We start from the raw sequence: 21262 nt of genomic DNA, 5'->3' as shown, positions 1-21262 counted from the left end.
TACACAGGTCCATACAAAATAATAAACCCTATACACACTTCCCTACCTGTTTTCACACCATTCCAGAGCATGCTTTGGGATGGAGGCTCGATCCTCTGGGTTGTTCAGATCCTTCTGCTGCAGAGCATGGTTTGTGTGTTGAAACATGGAGTCTTCTCCCCCAGCTCACTTCCTCTCACTTTGGCTGTCTGTGCATGCTCTTCCTTCCCTTCCTCCTGCCCAAACTTCCTTCCAACACCTAGCTTTCTTTGTTCTGTGTTTCAGTAACTTTCCACTCTGCCAGCCCTCCTCTCCTCTCTCCCCCAAGACCAGAGGAGGAAGTGTCTTCTCCCAACAAACTCTCTTAGCATATTTGTCGAGCAGTCATGAAGATTCAATTATCCCTCATTGTCCACAGTTTGGTATGTACCTGCAGCAGCTCTTGTCTGCAAAGATGTATACATATACTACTAGGGGAATTCTGCGCCAAAAAATTATGCGCACAGTATTTTAAAATTCTGCATATTTTATTTGTCAAAATAACTGTATATTCACACCAGTTTCAGTTATTTTGGTAATTTATTTCAAAATATGTCCCAACAACTATGTCTGTAACAGTACAGACACAAAATAATTCCTCCAGGAATAGAAAGTTAAGGAAAACCCCACGACAACCCAGTTCCTGTTTCTCTGTCCTCAACCCCACCTAGAGCCCAGTAGGGGGCCGGACACCCCTTCCCTGCCCCCCAGAGCCCAGCTGCTTGGCGCCCTCCAGTCCAGATACTCGCATGCACCCCCTACCCTCCAGATCCCAGCCGTGGGGCCCCCCCAGTCCAGACACTCTCATGTACTCCCTACCCCTGCCCCTCAAGAGTCCAGCCACGGGGCACCCCCTAGCCCAGACACTCGCATCCCCACCTCCGCCAGACGCCAGGTGTGGGCCCCCCTTTCCTAACACTCGCACCCCCTCTCCACAGAATGTTTAAATTTATCTGAAATTCTGATTATCAATAGTTTCTGATTGCCGCCTCCTCCCAATACATTTGGATAATCTGGTATTATAAGTACAATAACCTTCTTTCCACTATACAGGAAAAGAGAGTCTAGGGGGACATCTGGTCTTGTTTACTGTGGGTGTTTTACATGTTCTAAAATAATTTGATAATCTGAGTGGTATGCATTTTGAGTAGAACTGAAGAAAGAGCTTTCTTGAGCTCTGGTAGCAGTAGATAATTGTGGTTACTGTTAGGTATTTATACTGTATTCATCACCAGAGTATCTGAACACCTGATTTAAACAATAATACTGATGCCATGTGTCATACATATAAAGGGAAGGGTAACAACCTTTATATATGCAGTAACATCAAATCCCTCCTGGCCAGAGGTACAGAATCACTTACCTGTAAGGGTTAATCAGTTCCATTAACCTAGTTGGCACCTGACCAGAAGGACCAATGGGGAAAGACGATACTTTCAAATCTGGGAGGGGCAGGGCGGAGGTTTTGTTTGCTTTCTGTGTGTTCCCTCTCGAGACAAAGAGAGAGACCAAGCAAGTAATCCAGCTTCTACTGAAATGATACATCTAAAATTGCGGTAATTGTAAGCAAAGGCCAGGAAATGCGTTAGATTATCTTTTGTTTTAGCTTGTGAATTTTCCCTGTGCTAAGAGGGAGGTTTATTCTTGTTTTTTGTAACTTTGAAGTTTTGCCTAGAGGGGAATCCTCTGTGTTCTAAATCTTATTATCCTGTAAAATTACCTGCCATCCTGATTTTACAGAGGTGCTTCTTTTACTTTTTTCTTTATAATAAAGTTCTGCTTTTAAGAACCTGATTGGTTTTTAGTGTCCTAAAAACCCAAGGATCTGGTCTGTGTTCACCTTGTTTACCTATTTGGTTGGTATATGATTCTCAAGCCTCCCCAGGAAAGGGGGTGAAGGGACTTGGGGGGATATTTTGGGGAAACAGGAACTCCAAGTGGTCCTTTTCCTGAATCTTTGTCTCGCTCACTTGGTGGTGGCAGCAGTACCATCCAAGGACAAGGAAGGATTTGTGCCTTGGGGAAGTTTTTAACCTAAGCTGGTAGAAATAAGCTTAGGGGGTCTTTCATGTGGGTCCCCACATCTGTACCCCAGAGTTCAGAGTGGGGAGGGAGCCCTGACATCATGAAAAAAAATAAAAACTATATAAAATATTGTCATAACGGGTACGAAAAAGAAGATATTTGTAAATCTGACTAAATGTTTATGGCTTACAAGGCAACTAATCTGAGTCTAAGGCCAGGTCTACACTAAAAACTTAGGTCGACGTAAGCCGCGTTAAATCGATCTAATAATTTATGTATCTACACTACTGAGTCCCTTCTGCCGACCTAAGTGGCCTGTAAAGTCGACTTCTGTACGCCACCTCTGCAAGAGGCATAGTGCTTGATTCGACACCCATGGGTTGACATGGGGATAGTGTAAACACTGTGTTGTGTAATTTGAATGAAATTGGCCTCCAGGAGGTGTCCCATAGTGTTCCGCTATGACTGCTCTGGAGAGCACTTTGAACTCCACTGCACGTCAGCCAGGTACACAGGAAATAGTAGCTCCCCTGTTAAAGACCCAGGAACTTTTGAATTTTCATTTCCTGTTTGATCAGTGTGGAGAGCTTGCCAGCACAGCTGATCATGGAGACTTAAGGCCGCAAACACGCTCCAGCATGGAGTACACAGGAGATAGTGGAACTTATTGCTGTGTGGGGAGAAGAGTCTGTGCAGGGAGAGCTCCAATCCAGCAGAAGAAACCTTATATCTATGCCAAGATTGCACAGGGCAAGGGGGAGAAGGGCTACACTAGGGAGACTCAGCAGTGCCTCATGAAAATAAAGGAGCTTTGGCAAGCGTACCAGAAGACAACAGAGGCCAACAGTCGTTCTGGTTCTGCCCCACAGATGTGCTGCTTTTATGAGGAGCTGCATGCGATTCTTGGCAGCGACCTTACCACTACCCCAAAATGATCTGTGGATACCTCCCAAGAACCCCAGGCAATCTTGAGCAACAATGAGGACATTGTTGACAAGGAAGAGGAGGAGGAGAATCTGAGGCAGGTAAATGGAGGATCGATCCTCCTCGACAGCCAAGAACTGTTTTTAACCCTGGAGCCCATCCCTTCACAGGAGCAGTTGGCAGCGGAGCGTGATGCCGGGGAAGACACATCTGATGAATACACATTTCCAATCAAGCTGTAGGGGTTATGTGCTATTATTTTTTATGTTAAATCTGAACAAAAAAGTAGGTGTAGTGGGTATTGTTGGCACTCCAGCTACGCAGAGGGTGCTCTTCAAAAAAGACTGTTTATGTGCACAGAGATGACCCAGGAATCCTCCTTGGAGATCTCTAGGAAGATTTCATGAAGGGCTGCCTTATTTCGTCCACCATGGTAGGACACTTTCCCACGCCACTCCAGTATTAATTCTGTTGGCATCATTGCAACACACACTATTGCAGGATAAGGACCAGGTCTGTACCCAGACGCTTGCAGCATCTGCTCCCTTGCAGCTTCTGTTACCCTCAGGAGAGTGATATCACACAGAATCACCTAGGGGAAACGGGGAAAGTCTTCATTGCTAGCCCTTAAACCACAAACAATTCAACAAGTAATTGGCCCCGTTTGGTGAAATCTGGGTCACACAACCACGCTTTCCCAAATATGCCATGGTTGTGGTTGGAAGGGATCACTGCGTATTGCAAGCAGCATTTAAAAAAAAAAGGGGGGGGGCTGTGGTAGCGGCTTCCTGTTTGTCTCCGTCCCCACCCCCCCAAACCCAGTGCTGCTTCTGTAAAAAATGAACTATTTGGGGGGCTTTATGCTGGTGCCTGTCCTCAAGCACCATCCAGGGGAAAGGGGGCTTTTCTCAAGTTCCAGCCTTTGATTGCAAGGATGTTTTCACAAAAGCAGCAGCAGAAGACCTCTTGCCCATGCCTCGTTGCCTTACTCACCATGGCTAGAGCAGCAAAGTGACTCTTCCAATAACCAGCAGTTGTGATTACGCTGTGGCTTGCAGTGAAGTGTACTGAGGGGTGTTTTTTTTAATTAAAAATATTAACTGTGCATCAGAAACAATGTATGCACTGTCAATGCTACCCTTGCGAGTTGCATTCCTTGCAGCTGAAACCTTGTCTGTTGATGCATCCTCCATACACCGGGACAGAGACTTTTTGAGATTAGAAGGCAGAAAAAGAAGACTTGGGAGGACATGTTCAATGAGTTAGTGTGTGCCTTCGAGAGTGACAAGATGGAGCTCAGAGTATGGAGGATTATACTGTCCGACAACCTGGACGTGGACAGGGACAGGAGAACATGCAGGGAACAAGAGTATGCCACATGGGAAGAGATTCTGCAGATTATGAAGGAGCAATCAGACATGTTGAGGCGTCTGCTTGAGGTTCAAGAAAGGCAGCTGCTGGATGCTAGAGTCCCTCTGCAGCCTATGCTGGACCTGATGCCATCATCGCCCAGTTCTACATCCTCCTCCCCGAAACGTTCTGTGAGGTGGGGGGAAAGTTCGCTATCCCTTGCACTCAATAGCAGGGGAGGGTCCAAGGACCAGAAGGTGCCCATTCCCACACCTTTGTTATTGCAGTGCATCTGTAAGCAAGCTGTCCTTGTCCTTCCTTCCCCCCCAGTGTTATCAGTCCTTTTGCCCCAGGTTATTTTAGTCTTCTTTGCTAGTCTCTGTGTGTTTGTGTGCATAGTAAATCCTAATGGATTGAGGAGAAAAGGCTCTTTATTAATTGAACACACAGTGGTTGATCGGGGTGGAGTTTACAGGGAGGAAAATGCAATAGAGGGGACAGTTTGGTAAGGAACAACACAGATAAGTATCACATTACTCTGGCTCATTGCTGAAACTGTTTTTCAAAGCCACATGGAGACGCAGAGCCCCTCGATGTGCTCTTCTTATTGCCCTGGTGTCTGGCTGCTCAAAATTGGCTGCCAGGCAATCTGCCTCAACCACCCACCCTGGCAGAAATTTTTCTCCCTTTGCCTTATAGATGTTATGGAGCACGCAGCAGATAGCAATAACAATGGGGATGTTGCTTTCACTGAAGTCTAACTGAGAAAGCAAACAATGCCAGCAACCTTTTAAATGTCCAAAGGCACATTCCACTATCATGCTGCACTTGCTCGGCCTATGGTTGAACGGGTCCTTACTGCTGTCCAGGCTGCCTTTGTACAGCTTCATGAACCATCAGAGCAAGGGTTGGGCTGGGTCTCTGGGGATCATGATTGGCATTTCAATGTCACCAATGGTTATTTTGCAGTCTGAAAAAGAAAGTCCCTGGTTGCAGCTTTCTGAAGATCTTTGTTCCTAAAAATGCACTCATCATGCACCTTTTCTGACCATCCAATATTGATGTTGGTGAAATGCCCCTGTGATCCACCAATGCTTGCAACACCATTGAGAAGTACCCCTTTCGGTTTATATGCTCTTTAACAAAGTGGTCTGGTGCCAAGACAGGGATATGTATTCCATCTATCGCCCCACCACAGTTAGTGGATGTTTTTGCTGTGATGAGTTCCCTATGTCCTGCATGTTGCCCAGAGTTTCACTACCCTCTTTGCAGAAGTCTGTTGATGGCCATGAAAACTTGGATCACAACAGATCCCACGGTAGATTTACCCACTCCAAATTGATGTCCCGCTGATGGGTAGCAGTCTGGTAGCTTCCACAGAGCTATCGCCACTCGCTTTTCCACTGTCAGAGCAGCTCTCATTTTAGTATAGCTGCACTTCAGGGCTGGGGAAAGCTCTTCACAGAGTTCCTGGAAAGTGGCCTTATGTATTCGAAAGGTGTGCAGCCCCTGCTTGTCATCCCATAGCTGCATAACGATGCGGTCCCACCAGTCAGTGCTTGTTTCATGGGCCCAGAAATGGCACTCAACCATGTCAAGGTGATGTCACCAGCAACTGCGAATTGCTCTGCTCTGTCTTCCAGGAGGGCTGCCTGCGTGGCATCACATAGTTCCATGTGGTGGCTCCTGTATTAGCTGTGTAAATATTGCAGGATAAGGCTCGAGGTGTTTGTAATGCTCACAACAACAGCGTACAACTGAGCAGGGTCCATGCTTTTCATGCTATGGTGTCCACGCGGATAATCCAGGCTTACAAAAAAAGGTGTGAAAAAGGCTTGGTTTGTTTGCCCTTGATTTCAGGGAGGGAGGTAAGTGCATCATGGGAGGCTAACGCCATGTTCCCATAACCACCCGTGCCTATGTTTTGGTCCCATAAGGCATTGCAAGCCCAACCCAAAATTCCACTTGGCTACGTGCACTATGGGATAGCTACCCACAGTGCAGTGCTCCGTGCGTCGATGCAAGCCCTGGTAGTGAGGATGCACTTTGCGGACACAATGAGTAATGTTGACATCCAAAATCGACTTGCTTAAATTGGAGGCTCGATGTGGACTTACATGCAGTTGACTTAACTTTGTAGTGTAGACATGGCCTAAGGGTAAGACTAGACGTGTCAAACTTGTTTTGAAGCTGGAATTGTTTAATCAGCAATTTAGTGGCAGGCTCCTTTTCCCCAAATAAGTACTGTTTGCCCAAGACCAAACTAATGAGTCTGGCAGGGAATGGGTTTGTAGGGCTTGGGAGATTCTTATAAATGAATAAGAAAGTGTGCATGATGCTTTGTTTTTACTTGGTTGCTAGAACTATGATTCAGGAATTAATATTTTTGTCTTTTGTGTTGGTTGTAGAAGTAGACAGTGCCTTGCAGGTTTTCAGCTGCAGCCAACCACCATTTTTTATGTAAATTTCAGTGTGTGAAAAGAATAGGCTGATGTCCAGGTCCTTATCTTACCTGTGCACCTTCCTTTGACATATGATGCATACTCATCCACTTGCTGGCTCTCTTATATATTATATACTGTCCTCCATAATGTTTAACTTAAAGAGCTGTGGTACCCATTCCACTAAAAATGACAAGTTTCAGAGTAGCAGCCGTGTTAGTCTGTATTCGCAAAAAGAAAAGGAGCTGTAGTTCACGAAAGCTTATGCTCAAATAAATTTGTTAGTCTCTAAGGTGCCACAAGTACTCCTTTTCTTTTTTTAAAAATGACAAGTTATTTGTCTCCACTATCTTTGAAAGGCTATCAGCCTGAATTTTTTTCACATGGTGCTGGTGTTAGAGGTTGTCTTGTTTTCCATATTTTTTTTCTTATTGTTTATGCAAGAAGCTTTTATCATATATTCTCATTTAGTTGTAATGAGATTTCATCATGCTCTCAACTGTTCGGGTTTGGTATAAATTACTACAATTCTGTTTTCAGTATAAGCAATCAGATTATATGTCTGTTCTCTTGACCAGCACTCCTGTTGAAGCCTGGATGCTGTTACATTTATTTTGGAATAGCCTTCCAAGGGAAGCAGTGGGGGCAAAAGACCTATCTGGCTTTAAGATTAAATTTGTTAAGTTTATGGAGGAGATGGTATGATGGGATAACATGATTTTGGTAATTAATTGATCTTTAAATATTCATGGTAAATAGGCCAAATGGCCTGTGATGGGATGTTAGATGGGGTGGGATCTGAGTTACTACAGAAAATTCTTTCCTGGGTATCTGGCTGGTGAATCTTGCCCATATGCTCAGGGTTTAGCTGATCGCCATATTTGGGGTCGGGAAGGAATTTTCCTCCAGGGCAGATTGGAAGAGGCCCTGGAGGTTTTTCGCCTTCCTCTGTAGCATGGGGCACGGGTCACTTGCTGCAGGATTCTCTGCTCCTTGAAGTCTTTAAACCACGATTTGAGGACTTCAATAGCTCAGACATAGGTGAGAGGTTTTTCGCAGGAGAGATTCTGTGGCCTGCGTTGTGCAGAAGGTCGGACTAGATGATCATAATGGTCCCTTCTGACCTTAATATCTATGAATCTATCTGTTTATTAATATTATTCAGAATGGCAGTAAATGATTCTGCTTCTCTGCCTAAATCTGCTGCATCATTTACTTGTCAGGTTCAAGTGGGGATCCATGGTGTCTGATTTCTAATGTATAGTAAAGAAAAATGCTTTCTTTTTTTATCTGTTTGCCAACTTTGTGTATAGACGGTTTCACTATGCTATTATTGGTTAATTTAATCACTCTCATGAACTGCCTTTGGGGGAGCTAATCTACTCTCTTGTTAGTATCTGAAAGTGGTAATTCACCAGCAGCAAAGCACAATTAGAACAGGCAGCAATCTGACAAGTGCACAGAAATGGAGGGGAGAGAGCAGAGAGAGGTTCTGCAGCATGTTTGTTGCAGTTCTGAACATCAACAAAAGAATACTTAACCATTTTAAAGAGGATTTTCAGTACATACTATTTATAGGGTGCTCTATTTAAATACTTATTTTTAAAAATTCAGTATGATAGTGTCCCTATAAATATGAAATAATATACCCTTCTACTAAAATAGGCAGTTGTCGGGACACTCAAAATGCAAACAGCTTATTGCATTGCAATGCTTATCCTACTTGTGACTACCTCATAGATTTGATGCTGTTAACATACTGGAATATTTAACATTTAAGTGATTTGCTATCATGTTTGCTGTTATGTCAATAGCAGGGGAAGGGAAGTTTATGCATTTAATTTCAATATCCTGTCTCCTTTGGTTTCTACTACACTGACCCTTCCCTAGTTTTGTTCGTAACTTCACAACTGCTCTTTCAGCCATGCTTTGGATAGATCCTTTTGCCCCTCCTTCCCTGTCTCTCTCCCACCCACCACAACTGATCAGTCTCCTTCCCTACATGCCCCGCCCGGTGGGTGACTTCTGCTCCTGTAGTCTAATGTCATCTCAATATCAGTGACTCGGTGCCCCTTCTCTTCTCCATACTTTCTCTATCACAATTGACAACTCCACTCTTTACCTGGTCATATCAGCGGGGTTATCTCTGATTCAAATTGATTACAGTTAATTTATCAATTTGGCAGGACCAGATGTTATTCATCCAAAGGCTCTTAGAAATTCGAGCTTCACAGAGCTCTTCTTCAGGTCTGGGGAAGTTAACCAGAGTGGTTAAGCTAAATTCAAGTTGGGACAGATTGTTAAGTGCAGGGGGATCATGCATACTGTAGGTGACCACTTAAAATGAACTGGGCAATTAATGGTTATCAGGCAGTAGTGCACGTTGCAAATGGTTGTAATGAGCCATGTAACCAGTGGTGCCTCTATTTAGTTCATGGTTTTTAATGTCTGTATACAGAATGAAGAAGACTGAGGGATCTATATCAGCTGAAGTTTGTAAAAGTTACTTTTTTTCTTACTTAATTTTTTTGTATTCCTGTTATACAACAGTTAACTATTACATATGAAAATTTTGAAACATTAAAGGTGATGCTGCACGATCCTGACACCACAAACTGCAAGAGTAATTTTGTAGGTAGTTTTGGCTTTCTTTAAAAAACTGTCTTTTAAAGGTTTCAGAGTAACAGCCGTGTTAGTCTGTATTCGCAAAAAGAAAAGGAGTACTTGTGGCACCTTAGAGACTAACCAATTTATTTGAGCATGAGCTTTCGTGAGCTACAGCTCACTTCATCGGATGCATACCGTGGAAACTGCAGCAGACTTTATATACACACAGAGAATATGAAACAATACCTCCTCCCACCCCACTGTCCTGCTGGTAATAGCTTATCTAAAGTGATCATCAAGTTGGGCCATTTCCAGCACAAATCCAGGTTTTCTCACCCTCCACCCCCCCACACAAATTCACTCTCCTGCTGGTGATAGCCCATCCAAAGTGACAACTCTCTACACAATGTGCATGATAATCAAGTTGGGCCATTTCCTGCACAAATCCAGGTTCTCTCACCCCCTCACCCCCCTCCCAAAAACCAATGGCCCAACTTGATTTCCATTATAAACCAGGATTCCTGAAGATTAATGTCTTGGCCACCATAGATTGGGCTGAAATGTGATGTACAATTTGTCAATCTATCTGTAAATTTTAAAAAATCCATCTCATACGTATTTTTTCCTTGCAGCATTGCCAGAAATTTTGAATGCAGTTTTAGATTTTTAAGATCTAAAAGAGGAATTGCTTAGTTCCCCAAATTTGTAGTATGTCTTTAATAATGATATGGCTTTTTGATACAGAAAGTGATGGAGAATTAAAAATTGCTGAAGTACTGAGCCATGTGTTTTAGCTGCTTTAAATATGTATTAATATTCTGATGCCTTATTTACTTAAATGCCATGCATTTGCATAAAAGAAGTGTGTGCCCATATTAATGGACATGTGGGGAATTATTAGGTTAAAGGGTAAATAAATGTCAGGGTTTGCATACAACAAAATAGTGGCACATATATGTAAATTGGTGGTTCTATCCTACATAACAAGAAGTGTCATTCTTTCAGCCTCATTCTTCTTTGGTGTTACAGTTCTTCTGGAAGAATTTTGCAGATATAGAATTATGAAGTGGTGGTGTAGTTAAGGCCCCAGACTGTAAATCAGGCGATCTGGATTCAGTTCTCAGGTTTTCTCTGTGCTTCAGTTCCCCATCTGTAAGACAGGAATAATACTTTTTCTCTCACTCTTTGACTGTCTTGTCTATTTATATTAAGTTCTTTGCTGCAAGGATTATTTCTTACTATCTGTATGAACTACACCTAGCCTAATAGGGCCTGAGTCTTGTTTGGTTCTTTTAAATGCTGCTATAATACAAATTAGTAGATGATTATGTGTTATGGGCTACTTACCACGTTAGCGGCTAAAAAATGACACTGACATATGTGTATTTAATCTCAAGGCTTCTGAAGCAATAAAGCAGCTCAGGCACTGATATCTGAGGTCTATAGTGTTTCAGTGCAAGGAGCTGAAAATAACCACCCAACAGCAGTGACCTGATGGTTAGAAATAATCAAAGATTAGGGTGAGTGTATGGTCAGCCCTGCTGGAGTTGCTCTCAGCCCTGAGAGTAAAATCTACAGTCCATCATTTGCTGGGTAGCAGGGGCTGGCCCACTGGAACTGTGATCAGTGTGCAGTCTGACATCTGAAAGGACAGTAATTCATAATAATTCCAACAGCATCTCAGAACTGGAAATCTTCCATGTGACGTTTTAGTCTGTGTACACCCACAGAGTCTTTCTCCAGAGCAGGGGTGTCTAACCTGAGCCTGAGAAGGAGCCAGAATTTACCAATGTATGTTGCCAAAGAGCCACAGTAATACGTCAGCAGCCCCCCAGCAGCTTTCCCCACCCTCTCCTAGCGTCTCCCACCCACCAGCAGCCCCACCAGTCAGTGCCTTCCCCTCCCCGCACCGCCCTATCAGCTGTTTTGTGGCATGCAGGAGGCTCTGGGGCGGGGGGGGGGGAGGAGTGAGGGCAGGCTCAGGGGAGGGGGTGGGAAGGGGTGGAGTGGGGGCAGGCCTGTGGCAGAGCCAGGGGTTGAGCAGTGAGCACCCCCTGGCACATTGGAAAGTTGGCGCCTGTAGCTCTAGCCCTGGAGTTGGTATGTATACAAGGAGCCGCATATTAACTTCTGAAGAGCTGCATGTGGCTCCTGAGCCACAGTTTGGCCACCCCTGCTCCAGAGCCACAAGAAATGGAATGGATGCTTCAATAAACTTGCATCTGCTGTTTGCCCCAGTACACACTGCAAGCGAGAACAGAAAAAAATCATACTCCTCTTCATTTTTATAAGAGTGGTGGATCATACAATGCTTACCTGGCCTGTGTGTGCCAAAATTGGGCTGGCAGCATTATCTAGCTAGGTCTCAGAGATCTGGGTAACAATCCATGATGGAATCAGGAGTCGTAGCAGCCTTATTCAGACCTAGTAGTGTGTGTGTGTGTTATGGGTAAGGCTAAGATTATGTAACAGAGGTCTTGTAAGACATGGAATCCGTGACTTCCAGAGACCTATGTGACGTTTTCCACTTCAGTCCTGGGGCAGCAGAGCTGGAGCTGTTGGATCATATTAAAGAAGTTCTGTATTAAAATCACAAATGAGTTTGATTCCCCATAGTTTAAATTCCAGGGTATTACTAATTAAGAGGTCTCTTGGTTTTTGGTACTGTTTCTCTCCCTCTATGTGTGAAACTTGCAAGCTGCTAATTGTGTTAGTACATTCTAAGACAGAGTCTGTTCTCAAAGCAATTCACAGAGAGAGAGACTCAAAGCAATACTCTAACAACAGAAACAGCACCCAGAGACTCGCCGCCCTTTTGTTGTATTAACAATTGTGATTAAAATAGAGATAGAGGATGTATGTGGATGGATGCTTGGTGTAGATAATAACTGAATGATCAGGGAGGTGCCAGCCTAAGAATCCAGTGTCCATCGGCTGAAGAAGGCGTCAAGTGGAAATAACCAGAGGACCCCCGGAGGGCAGACTGGAATCCACCCAACAGCCTCAAGAATGGGAGAACCAAAGAACAAGATAACATCTAGCAGCACGGAGCCGTCAGGGATGTGCTATCTGCTGATTGATTCAGCAACAGCATGATGAAGCAATTCCCATAGACTGGCATAGGAAGAAATTCCTATAAAAATAGACTCTAAAAAGTGAGAACTTTGGAGTCTGATTCTGCAAACCAACTTCCAGGAGCATCAGATGAGCATCTGACAAGGCCCTGCTCCCTCCTCATGTCCAGGCCACCTGGCCAGTGGCTTGGTATGAGCAACTCTAAGGCTGGTAACTATGATAACAACCTTGCAGAACCTGTGTGTGTGTGTTTGTATGAATGAATGTGTGAATAAATATGAGATTGAATGGAATGCTATAACTAACTGCTTACTATGATTCTTTCTGTATTCACAATAAATGTGGTATTTTGCCTTTTTCCCTTTAATAAGATCCTGCTGGTTTTTATTTTATTGGTATAACAGAGCTGTCAGCCGGGGGGGACTCCACTGCTCCCAGCAGGTTGGGGAGGGACACGGACCCTGGAGCCACAGCAGTGGTGGGTGCTGGACCCCCTTCCATCTCCATTTTGTCAAAGTTATTTTTAGTAAAAGTCAGGGACAAGTCTTGGGCATCCATGAATTTTTGTTTATTGCCTAAAAAGAAAAGGAGTACTAGTGGCACCTTAGAGACTAACAAATTTATTTGAGCGTAAGCTTTCGTGAGCTACAGCTCACTTCATCGGATGCATAATATATATATAACTGCAGTCATGAGAAATCCCCTAGCTACCACCTGAGCTGGAACAAGAACTGTACCAGGGGAAAGGATTCGACCCAAGCTAGGAAGGAGTCCAGTCTGTGATAGAAGCTTATTGAAACATCTCTGAGGGCTACTGAAGGGGGACAACACACCTGAAAGAATCATGGTGAACCAGTGACAGTTATCCACTGACAGGACAGCCACAAGAGTATAGCATTGTCTCCATACCCAGGCTGAAAACACAAGTGACCAGGAAAAAGGAAATCCGAGGACACACTGTGATGTCAGTGATTCACCAATTCCTCCGCCCTCCCCCGATCTCCTGCTGGTAATAGCTCACCTTAAGTGTTCACTCTCCTTACAGTGTGTATGGTAACACCCATTGTTTCATGTTCTCTATGTATATAAATCTCCCCACTGTATTTTCCACTGAATGCATCCGATGAAGTGAGCTGTAGCTCACGAAAGCTTATGCTCAAATAAATTTGTTAGTCTCTAAGGTGCCACTAGTACTCCTTTTCTTTTTGCGAATACAGACTAACACGGCTGCTACTCTGAAACCTGTTTATTGCCTGTGACCTGTCTGTGACTTTTTTATTAAAAATAACTGTGACAAAATCTTAGCCTTAATTATGGGTATCAAAAGGAGGCTATTAGATACTAGGTATAGTGATGTCGCCTAAACTTGCAGAATTTGTTGAGTTAAAAAAAAAGAGAGACACAATGCATGAATTTTCTTCTTGGCCTAATGAACTAGTGTTTTTTTCATAATGTACTTTGTTTCTTTTTTCAGGTTTTCTCAAACAATGATGAAGCCCTCATTAACAAAAAGTTACCCAAAGAACTTCTGTTAAGGTAATTCTAGTTAACTTGTGCATAAAGAGTTACAATTTGAATGTGATGCTTAGAGTTGTATGGCTTAGTGAAATGAAATATACTGTTCTTATGTAAGTCTATGATTCAAAATAAATAGTTCATCTGATTTTATTTTTTGACAGTCCTTGAACTTACATTTTATTCTGAATGGAGAATGTAGCAAAATATATGGCTTTGCTCTGGAAATCTGTTTTAAAATATGGTAATTACATTATACTGTTAAGTGCCAATTTATGCATTGGTAATCTGGTCGTATTATCAGATAAAGCAGTAAGAGACTATATTTGGAAAGCTTCGGTTGATACAGGATTCTTAAAAAAAACAAAAAAACCCAAACTTTTGGGGATCTAACAAAAGTGCAGATATTGTTTGTCTGCTCTGTTTACTGCATATTGAATAGACTAAAAACTTTTCCTTGTCACACAGTATTACCTTCGTATTCTATATGAATAACATTCTGTCCTTAATGCAATTATTCCAGTGGCTGTTTGGGCTTTTTGTTATAAAATCTCTTTTGTTATTAAAAATAAATGAAAACATGAAAGCTTTCAAAAAGTTCTTTTAATGAGACACCTCCTGTTGCTGTGTGCTACATATAGTTTAAGCAGACTGGGAATGAAAAGAGAGAACAAGCAGACTGAGATTTTATTCATGCTAATTCCGCCAGCCTTAGACTTGCTGGAGTGTTGTTGTCTCTTCTGGACAGGAGTTAGCTACAGTGTATACTCAAAAAATACAATATGTGGTTAAAGAATTGATGGATGTCCCAGCTCTCACACCTGAATTGAACTTTATTTCAAATAAAACTTTAACCACCTATAATGACAACATCCAGTGCTGAAATATCTGAAGACATTCCATTTTTGTATGAAGCCAAACCTGGCCTGAAACAGACAGCTCAGTAGTTTGCTTGACATGGTTGTAGTTCTCATTACAGCACTTCCTTTATGCTAACCTGTCAATATATACTTTGCCATTCTTTGTGGCGGTGTCACTAGCACTGAGTTCACACTACAGCCTTCATACATTGAAGAGAGGCATAGGTTAACCAATGTGTCCTCACGTCCTTCCTAATTTTAAGTGGAAGAATGCTTGCAATGCTTTGTATTTTCTATCTTGTTTTAAAAGGACTGTTCCCAAAATATTATGCATGCTTCAAATGTGTCCATTGGCTAGAACACTGCTATTCTTGTGGCAACAAAGAAACTAATTTATGTTTAAAGAAATTAGACTAATTTTTTTCAAGTAAGCTTGAATTTTCTTTAAGGGAAAAATTAATTCTTCACAGTGAACGTGGTGTAGCTTGCATCTACAGACTTGTTAGAAAATCTCTGGCTGTTATATTAACACACAGCACATTTCACAGTGTGCTATATTAATACATTTTAAAATATTTCACGTCTGCATATGAACTTTCAATTTGTCAACATTTTTTATTGTCATAAATATTTTTCACATCTTGAAATTGCAGAGATTTGATAGGAGAACAAATTTCCAACAATTTCATTTTGTATTGTTGCATTCCAAACTTGTGACCCAGAGGCCCATTAGTGCCAGCTGTCAGAAGGTTCAAAGTTCTGTAACAGCAATTCCTAACAGGCCTGACAAATTCACTATAGCTAGCATACTGCTTTCATGGTATTTATCCATAAATTATGTCATGTGAAGTCTCTAATAAAAGTTTCTCATACTGATCCTCAGAATGATTGTGACATGTATTTACAGATGATATTTAAGGAGTTGTGTGTATGTACTGAAAATACAGTTTAAAGTCTATATCCAAGGCAGAGTTGACAAAGGGGTTTCTGCAAAACAAAGGATGTATATTCACCTTTCTGCCTTGGTTCACGTGTAAATTAAACATCATAAGCCAACACCATGGAAGCCAAGCCTTGTTAGCATACAAAGTCAACATGAGAATATGAAGTCCTCCTGGAGACAGCACACCAGGGAAGAGGGGGGGTCTTCTTAACTCTGGGGACAAACAATGCCTTTGAGAAATGTAAGGGTAAGGCAAAAAGACACCTCTTTATCCTGCACCTGAGGAAGTAATCAGGGAGTACGATCACATTCATGATAACCGGATCCCAACCTGCACTGTTTGAAAGCACTGTGAAAGACTTCTGACGTGAGAGAAACTTCTTTAGGCAGAAAGTTAGCCTGTTAAGTTTAATGTTGAGAAAGTATACACTGATTTTGTTTTATATGTAACTTTCTGTTTCCATTATCTATACACACGATCTCTTAAGTCTTAACCTTTGATGACAAACTTTATGATTAGGGCCCTACTTGAATTGCAGGATGATTGCCAAAAAAATTGAGGCTGAGCTGTGGACAAGTAACAATGGACCTTATTATTTGTGATAGTAAAGTCCATTATTACTTTTCCACAGGTTTCCACTGTTGGCCGCCCAGGGGCTGAGAGTGGGGGCTCCCACTGTCAGAATTGCTATGGAAGCCTAATATTGTGGAATCCACAATTTCTGCAGTATAGCAAGTTAAGTAGAGTCTTACTTATGATTTGCTTTCACTGTAAATGTAGCTCAGTGCTGTGATATTATATAGGAGCTTATCTTCAGTTGAGTCAAACAAGCTGGTGTGTACACTATTCTCTTGGGGATAGCAAACTTGGTATTTCTGTGAGTAGCCAGTGATGGGTTGGATATCACAGGGGAATGCTTCAAAGGGGTTTGGGGGTTGGGGTATACCTATTGCTGACCTGCAAAGCAAAGTGAGGGCTACCATTGCCCCAAAGAGATTCTGTCCATGGCTAGCAGTTTGGTGGTGTCAGGATGCTGGCACACATTTAAGCATGAGCGAGCCTGTGTCTCACTGAAGGCAGGAGGGTAACAAGGTGACTCTCTTAGGCACCCCAAGAAAGCATCATAACTGTATATGGACTACTTGTTAAAATATAATTTGTCCTGTCCTCCTTCTAGCAGATACTTACATCTTAAGATTTGTCATGTTCCTGAGATACCTGCACATCTGACCCTCTCATGCCCTCCTTGAGGGCATCCACGTAAGTCTCAGGCCTCATCTTTCTTATGGTAGGATCTCACAAGTCTCTCCCTCCAGACCAGGGACTTAAGCAGCAGACTTCTGCAATTCATTATGATTATCTCAGCAGGTCTGACTTTAATTAACACCCGCAGTCCGGTAATTAGCCATTGTTCACTAAGCAAAGTACTGTTTGTTGAGAACAAAAACATTACAGAGAAATCATGTAATACAAACAATAAACAGTTTACATGTAGGTCTAGCTTACCAGGCAGTCATCCATTTTCCACATGGAGACCCTGATAGAATTCATGTATTTCAGGCCCGTTCTGTAGGGCCTGTCTCTTGTACAGTTTTCTATCAGTTCTTGGATAGAGTGGTGAGTGACTTCTCTCCCTAGGTCAGGGCAGTAACTTTATATGGCTTCAGTTTCTCTATCTGCGAGACCTCTTGAACCGGGTCATACCAGTATATGCTATTTTCCCAGGGAAAAAGACTTCTACAGATTTGTTACCTGCATAAGGGATTTGCATTAATTACCACTCCAGTGATTTTATTTCATTCAGAAACTAATTTTTAGCTTATTCATTGAGCCAGCAATGCAATTATGAGCCCGTTCATAAAGATACACATAACATTTATAAAGTTGATACAGTGATCTTTGAATAGTCCATGTGCCAATTGTATCTTCAGAGTAAGATTCTGAGTCTCATGACTTCCCATTTCTTTTTTCAGTTCTGCATTCCAAATATATTTGCCTTTATTATGGCAATAACCAAACACATCACTGTACCAGGTATCTTTCCTGATGCCTCAAGACCACTGCTGTCACACCTGGGGGGAAGGTAAGCTGGTACGGTGTATAGGTAAAAAGTGGCTGGTGGTACCTGTCTGTACTCAGCTGATGTTAAAGCGCTGCTGCAGCAGGGCTTTAAGGTCCTGGTTAAAGCGCTGCCCCTTTTGTGCCCCCCCCACCCCAATCAGTGGCCCTGCCCCAGGGGTGGCACAAAAGGGGCAGCGACATTAAAGTGCTGTGGCAGCAAAGGACCATGCTTTAATGTCGTTAACCCTTTTGCACCCCCCTTGGGCTGCCGATGGGGTGGGGGCAAAAGGAGCAGCTGCCCTGGGGCTGCGATTTAAAAGGGCCTGCAGCTCTGGGCCAGCGGCTGCTACAGCAGCAGCTGCCAGAGCCCCGGGCCCTTTAAATCGCCGTTGGAGCCCCGGGCGGTGCGGGCCAGGCAGTGTGGATGGGCTGGCTGGGGGAAGCTAGCCCCCAGTCCCGCCCCTTCTTCCCGAGGCCCCGCCCCTTCCAAGGGCTGGAGCTGGCCCCCATACCGTTAAGTGTTGAATGCCTGGTCACACCCCACTTATCAAAATTCCTTTCCTGCACCTTTTTCCTTGCAGCCGCTATTCCCTTCCGAAATAATATTTTCTTAGCTAATCACCTAACAACCAATCAATCATTTCCAGTGTGTAGTCTGCCTGTTTTACAGTATAGATATTGATTTGATGTGCAGTCAGTCATACAAATGTAGTGCTGGAAGGCACCTCAAGAGGTCATATAATCTAGCTCACTGTGCTAAGACAGGACAAAGTAAGCATGGACATTTCTGGACAGGTTTTTGGCTGTTCTTAAACTCCAATGACGGGGATTCCACAATCTCCCTTTGAAGCCTAGGTCAGTAGGAGAACCTCAAAGATATGGACACCAGAGTTACAAACTGACTGGTCAGTCACACACCTCATTTGGAACCGGAAGTGAGCAACTGGAAGTAAACAATCAGGCAGCAGCGGAGAAAAATACAACCAGGTACTGTACTGTACCTCTATTGCATCTTAAAGGTAGGCACATCTGGGTTTTCACGTCACTCTTGTTAAGAAACTGGCTCTGAGCCTGTCGCCTGCAGTCTCTCCAGGTGCACTGTCAGCCTCGGGGGCTAAAACCAGCTGCCTGTGAGCCCCCAGTCCACGCAGTCTGCTCTGAGGAGCATCCTGTCCTACTCACAGTGACACAGGGGCGGCAGTTCCTCTGCCACCTTCTAGCAGGACTCGCTGAGCCCCCACTGCCAGCCCAAGGCAGCCTGAGCAGGGAGAGCAGGAGCAGCACTGTGGTCTGCACCACTTTCCTGTAATCTGTGGGCACTGTTTCCACCCCCCGCCCCCCTTCGGCCCGGAGGGGAACAAGCTTGCACAGGTCACTCCAAGCCCGGGAAAGAAGCTGGCACAGACCGAGCTGCTGAGGCGGCAAGGGGTGGGAGCCTCTGCTCTTGCAGCTGGAGCTGAACCTGGCCTGGAGCTTGAGCTGCTTTAGCCATAGGTGCTGACTCTGTGGGTGCTCTGGGGCTGGAGCACCCACAGGAAAAAAATGGGTAGCCCCCCGATCAGCTCTCCCGCCACCCCACCCAGTGCCTCCTGCTCGCCTGCAGGCCCTGTGGATCAGTGCAACCCCACTCTACCCACGCCTCCCACTCACCGTGATCAGCTGTTTTGTGGCGTGCAGGCAGGAGGTTTGGGGGGATGGGGGAGGAGTGAGGGCATGACGCACTCAGGGGAGGGGATGGAACTGGGCAGGAAGAGGCAGAGTGGTGCAGGGTGGGGCCTTGGGAGAAGGTGTGGAATAGGGGCAGGGCCTGTGGCAGAGCTGGGGGTCAAGCACTTCCTGGCACTTTGGAAAGTCAGCACATGTGGTCGGGGCCTGAGCTGCTGCTGGCACGCTGCACTCTGGAGGAGCATCTCAGTTTTAAAGAGCTGCAGCCTGCACTGTGTGCCCACTGAAGTGACTCAAGCTTTGTCCACAGCTGTGCTCCTGAGTTTGAGGGGTGGGGAAGGAACGGGCACTAGTGGCAGACTCTTGGCCACTCCCTGCTGCGTGCTTCCTCTGGAGCCTGGCAGGCAGTGCAGAGAGCAGGGCGAGCCATGGGGAGAGGTGGCTGTGGGCTGGGGCTTGTAGCACCAAGGGTACAGGGCAGGCCCACCAGGGTGAGCCCAAGGCAAGAAATAGGAGTAGGGGAGGGAGCTGCTTGCTAACCAGGCAGTGCTACCACATTCTTCTTTGAGTGCTTGCACATGTCTTTACCCACATAGGTTTGTGTGCACCTTGAGCACAGTTGACAGAAATTTTTTTGTATTCTTCGGGTCAGCTCTAGTGCCCTCTATGAAGGGCCGTCCTGACCCCGTTCCCATTCAGTCCTTTCTTATTGCACGTGATGTTGGCTGGAATCCTTCATTGCTTAGGCAATTCTCTCCTAGTGGTTTTTCATACCAGTTTTAATGTAAATAGTTGTTATAGTTAGTGGTTAGAGTAGTTTTTAGTAGTTCTAGGTTTTAGATAGCTTGGACGCCTCCGCACTTAACTTGCAGGCTTGTCTGCCTTTCCGGTGCTGGGGCATGCCTTGGTTGCCGGGTTTCAGGCCCTGCACTGCTTGTGGTAAGCCTGTGCCTTTGAGCGACCCTCACTCGAACTGTCTCAAGTGCCTGGGGGAAAGCTCATAGGAAAGACCACTGCCAAATCTGCTGGGACTTCAGGTTCCAGACCAAAAATGACCAAGAAGCCTGACTGAAGGTCCTCCACATGGATGCAGCCTTAAGACCGGCTTCGGAGCCGCGCTTGGACTGAACACTAAGTACCTCAGCTTCGGTGTGGAGTGCTCCTCCAGTGACCCAGGACTCTCCGTGCTGATCACCGTCCCCGGTTCCTAAGCAGAAGTACCACAAGCAATAAGAGAAGACCAGATTTCCGGTGCTGAAATCGAAGGGAGACAGGGAAAGAGATGTCGGCAACTTCAGTGGCACAGCAAGCTTATTCTTGTCCTCCAGTGTACTAGCAACCCTCCTGGTTTGGTGTCATCCACAAATTTTATAAGTATATTTTCTAAGTCACTAATGACAATATCAAATAGTAACAGACCCACAACAGACACCTGTGGGACCCTGCAAGAAACTCCTACCAGTTTGACAGCAAATCATTGATAACTACTCTTTGAGTATGGGCTTTCAATCAGTTATGCATGCATCTTATAGTATTTTCATCTAAACCACATTTACCTAGTTTGCTGATGAGAATGTCCTGTTAGACTGTGTTGAAAGCCTTAGTAAAATCAAGATGTCTCACATCTACAACTTCCCCCCCATCCACTAGGCCAGTAACCCTGTCAAAGAGAAAATTAGGTTGGTTTGGCATGATTTGTTCTTCGCAAATCTGTGTGGACTACTGCTTATAATGTATCATCCTGTAGGTGCTTACAAATTGATTGCTCAATAATTTG

General features: G+C 44.2%; 1 protein-coding gene across 5 annotated transcripts in view; it reads left to right on the top strand.

Moving 5' to 3' along the window:
* FBXL2 (F-box and leucine rich repeat protein 2) overlaps positions 1 to 21262 on the top strand; it is a 123908-nt gene that overhangs the window by 13754 nt on the left and 88892 nt on the right. For all 5 annotated transcript variants that reach the window (XR_013345301.1, XM_077811105.1, XM_077811106.1 and 2 more), the window contains one exon: positions 13915 to 13976. Coding sequence is in view for 4 of the 5 variants with exons in the window: in XM_077811105.1 (XP_077667231.1) it covers positions 13915 to 13976 (62 nt within the window). In the remaining variant the exon portion in view is untranslated. The remainder of the gene's footprint in view (positions 1 to 13914; positions 13977 to 21262) is intronic.

The sequence above is a fragment of the Eretmochelys imbricata genome, chromosome 2 (genome assembly GCF_965152235.1).
Source record: "Eretmochelys imbricata isolate rEreImb1 chromosome 2, rEreImb1.hap1, whole genome shotgun sequence".
Taxonomy (NCBI): domain Eukaryota; kingdom Metazoa; phylum Chordata; order Testudines; family Cheloniidae; genus Eretmochelys; species Eretmochelys imbricata.
The sequence above is the reverse complement of the archived record's forward strand: the minus strand, read 5'-3'. Positions and strand labels throughout refer to the sequence as shown.